The 3970-nt window shown below is 59.9% G+C and overlaps 1 protein-coding gene across 1 annotated transcript; it reads left to right on the top strand.

Annotated features, from left to right (window-relative positions):
• The first annotated feature begins 506 nt into the window (after positions 1–506).
• Positions 507–3655, top strand: HOXC11 (homeobox C11). Its single transcript, XM_065935506.1, has 2 exons — positions 507–1188; positions 2465–3655. The coding sequence occupies exons 1-2, from the start codon at positions 507–509 to the stop codon at positions 2695–2697; spliced, it is 915 nt and encodes a 304-aa protein (XP_065791578.1). The 3' UTR covers positions 2698–3655.
• Positions 3656–3970: the final 315 nt, after the last annotated feature.

Raw genomic sequence — 3970 nt, 5'->3', positions numbered from 1 at the left:
AGAGGTCCTCATCTCCACCCCTGTCTTGGGCTGATCACAGGGAGACGGCAAGACCCCCCATATACAAGAACCCTCCTCCTTCTCCCAATCCTGGGGAAAAAAAATAGCAGCAGCTAGAAAAAAATACAATTACCCCCTCGTAGCCACCGCCCCCGCCCATCCCACCGCCCACCCCACCCCAACCCTCTCTCTCTCCTCCTTTGCTCGCTCTGTGGAATGGAGAGGAGGGGAGTGTCAAGAGCAAAACGAATACAAATCTGCAATTGATTTTCATAATGTTTCTGCGGTGTTTGCAAACCAATCGCCTGAACGTCCCCATCTTACCTAAGAGAGAACCCCTCCTACGACTGCGAAGTGCTCCGAACTGATATATGACAATATCTACTTTGGATCACGTGCTCGGGGAGAGAGACTAAGACGGATAACGCGTCATCTCGCCTTCCCAAATTTTCCCCCCTCGCTAGACCTGGTCCAAAACCTCCATCTGGAGCCGGCAGAAGAGAACGATGTTTAACTCGGTCAACCTGGGCAACTTCTGCTCGCCGTCGCGCAAGGAGAGGGGCGCCGATTTCGGCGAGCGAGGGAGCTGCGCCTCCAACCTCTATCTGCCCAGTTGCACATACTACGTGCCCGAGTTCTCCACGGTCTCCTCCTTCCTGCCCCAGGCCCCCTCTCGTCAGATCTCCTATCCCTACCCGGCCCAAGTGCCCCCGGTCCGAGAGGTCTCCTACGGCCTGGAGCCCTCCGGCAAGTGGCACCCCCGGAACAGCTACTCCTCCTGCTATGCGGCGGCCGACGAGCTCATGCACCGGGAGTGCCTGCCTCCTTCCACCGTCACCGAGATCCTCATGAAAAACGAAGGCTCCTACGGCGGCCACCACCACCCCAGCGCCCCGCACGCCGCCCCCGCCGGCTTCTACTCCTCAGTCAACAAGAACAGCGTCCTGCCCCAAGCCTTTGACCGCTTCTTCGACAACGCCTACTGCGGCGGCGGCGACCCGCCCGCCGAGCCCCCCTGCCCGGGCAAGGGTGAGGCCAAAGGGGAGCCTGAGGCGCCCCCGGCCTCGGGACTGGCGTCCCGGGCTGAGGCGGGGGCCGAGGCCGAGGCCGAGGAGGAGAACACGAATCCCAGCTCGTCCGGTTCAGCCCACTCGGCGGCCAAGGAGCCGGCCAAGGGAGCCGCCCCCAGTAGGTAGCAGCGGCCGGGAAACAGGCGGGCAGGAGGGAGGGAGCTAGGGAGGGAGGGCGAGCGAGGGTAGGGGGGAGGCGAGGGGAGCGGGGACGGCCTCGTGTTTTGGGTCAGTCCAATTTTATGTGGAGTTTTATAAGCATTCAAAGGATTTTATTATAACCTACAAAGCCCTCTCTCCCAACGACTCGACTTTTTACGATGGAGAAGGGGTGGGGAGGGAGGGAAAAGGGCTCTTTGGAAAAGCCGGGTGAACCCCCCTCTCCGTTATCTCCTTCGGTCTGTGAAATTTTTTAAAAGCGCCACCATCGCGGGCAATATTAACTTTGATCGTGAACTTAGAGGAGCATTTAAGGAAGGATGGGGAGCCCGGCGGCCGGGGTTGGGGGTGGGAGGGAGGGGAGGGGTGGAGGGGGAGAAAGGGGAGGGCAGGGGAAAGACAGGGAGAAACTCCGAGAGGGGGAGTGGTGGAGGAGAGAGGCAATGGAGCAGAGCCGGAGCCCGGGGAGTCCCGCCAGGGCCGCTCTGCTTCCTTTAAAAAAAACTATTTTTTGAAATGTTCAAACTCTGTGTTGGCGGGTCCCTGAGCAGGGCCCGGAGCGACCCGAGGGTCAGCGGCGACAGGGGGTGGGGGCGAGGCGGGCTCAGGGCTCCCCTCTGCTCCAGGCCTGGGGCTTGGCGTTTCCCTGCGGCCCGCGGCCTCTACGCCGGCCTGCCCCGGCCACGGGGAAGGCGCGGCCCGCCGGGCGTCCCGGGGCGCCAGGGCCCCCGGAAGTGGCTCTCCGGTGTCTCTGGTGCCTGCTCGCTTGCTTCCTCCCCGCCTCCCAGTGACTCTCGCCGGATCGCACTTCTTTGCGCCTGTTCTCCGCGGTCCCCCCACATTTCTGGGGGTGGGGGCGTCGGGGTGGGTTTTCAGAGCCACCCGGAGGGCAGAGGAGCGCGGCTGAGCGGGCGGGGGGCCTTGGGGACGCACTTGGCCGCGGCTGGCGCGCATCTCCCGCAGACCCTGCCACAGCCAAGGCCCTCGCCGGAGGGGAGGGGCACGGGCCCCCGCGGTGGCCCGGGACGGGGGACGCGCTTGCCGCCCAGGCAGGGGGTCGCGGCTCGGCCCGGCGCCGCGCCCTCGGGAGGAGAGCCGGCCGGCCTGGCGGGAGGGCTGCCCGGCCGTGGGGCCGGCAGAGGGGCCCGCCGAGCGCTCCGGGGGGCTGGGGTCGCCCGGGTCTCACGTGTCTCTCTCCCCCTCTCCTCGCACTTGCCCCCTCCCCTCCCCTCCAGACGCCCCCCGCACCCGCAAGAAGCGCTGCCCTTATTCGAAATTCCAGATCCGGGAACTGGAACGCGAGTTTTTCTTCAACGTGTATATCAACAAAGAGAAGCGGCTGCAGCTGTCTCGGATGCTGAACCTGACGGACCGACAAGTGAAAATTTGGTTTCAGAACAGAAGGATGAAAGAAAAAAAACTAAGCAGAGACCGGCTGCAGTATTTCTCGGGAAATCCTCTGCTGTAACCGCAGACTGGGCCCTTTTGAGGGGAGGGGGGAAAGGGGGAAATTATTTTATTTTATTTTTATTTTTTATTTTCTAACTCGCCTACTTTCCGCGGGTGGAAAACTGGACTGTGGCCAGGGCTGGCCCCCACTGCCGTTTCCCGCACGTCTTTCTGGACAACCTCCTTCACCTTGGTCTGACTCCATGTGGGACAGGGACAGGGCCTGGAATGGGGGGTGAAGGAAAGTGTCTGACCCACGGCGAGTGGACACCGTTGGCGCCGAGGCCAAGACTCTTTATTTAAAAGAAAACACACCTCGCGACCATGTCTTGCTGCTCGGATTGGGTGGGGGAGGGGCGAGAGTCGTGGGCGCCTGAACCGAACAATCCTTGAACTAAAAGCCTTCCCTTGCCCAAGTGACAAGATCTGCTAGGACACCGGGCCTGCGAGGGGAGACCTCCCGGGCTCCCCGTCCCTACCCCACCTGGCTCCATTGGTAGGGGGCAGCTAAATGTGACCCCGCCTTGCTGTGAAATTTCTGTTCCTTTGACCCGGTGTTAGGTGTGCAAACTCGTGTCCTACCTCCGTCTACGCCCAGGCCCCGCCCGAGCCTAGCGTTCTCCCCTTGAAGGTGTAGAGCCCTCTTTCGAAATTTCTTAACTGGTGCATTGAGGTTTCCTAACCTTTTTCCTAGCCGTGCCCCACTCCATGAATTTATAGCTATAGTCTATGCATTTGTTACCTCCTTTTTTTTTTTTTTTTTGTTAAGGAACAAATGAAAAAGATTAGGGTGGAAGAGGCACTAGGGAGATGGGATTGGGCGCCTCACCTATGCTGGGGCCTGAATTTTTTGTAAATAAATTTCACAAGCATTTCTTTCTACCCTGGGGGAGTGTGGGGAGGACTGGCCTGGAATGAGATTGGAATCACCCATCTCCATGTGCGTGAGTGTGTGTACGTGTGCAATCCCCATCCAGCTCGCTCCCTGTCCCAGAGGGATTGCTGTGACTTTTTTTTTTTTTTGGTGGCAAATAAAGATATTTCATTCTGCTCAATATTATGATTTTATTTGACCCTTTTATTAGCCCCTCTCCTCTTAAAACCCTCACTGCTCTCCAGGCAGAGGAGGAGGCAGGCGGGCAGAGCGTGTGAAGGTGAAGTAGGCCAGAGCTAGCGGGCCTGCACCCTCCTTTCCACGGTAGGGGCAGGAATGTGGCGGTAGCTTCCTCCAGTTCTCAGGCTGAGGACTTTCCAGAGCGAGTCTCAAACCTGTCCTTTCTCACATGCTGCTC

Source organism: Muntiacus reevesi, chromosome 4 (assembly GCF_963930625.1).
Source record: "Muntiacus reevesi chromosome 4, mMunRee1.1, whole genome shotgun sequence".
Classification (NCBI taxonomy): domain Eukaryota; kingdom Metazoa; phylum Chordata; class Mammalia; order Artiodactyla; family Cervidae; genus Muntiacus; species Muntiacus reevesi.
This window is presented reverse-complemented; position numbering and strand designations above follow the sequence as displayed.

Excerpts from the sequence above, each read along its gene's own strand:
- HOXC11 (XM_065935506.1), top strand. The coding sequence starts at position 507 with ATGTTTAACTCGGTCAACCTGGGCAACTTCTGCTCGCCGTCGCGCAAG. Across the intron at positions 1,189-2,464 it reads GGCCAAGGGAGCCGCCCCCA|ACGCCCCCCGCACCCGCAAG; the intron begins GTAGGTAGCAGC and ends CCTCCCCTCCAG.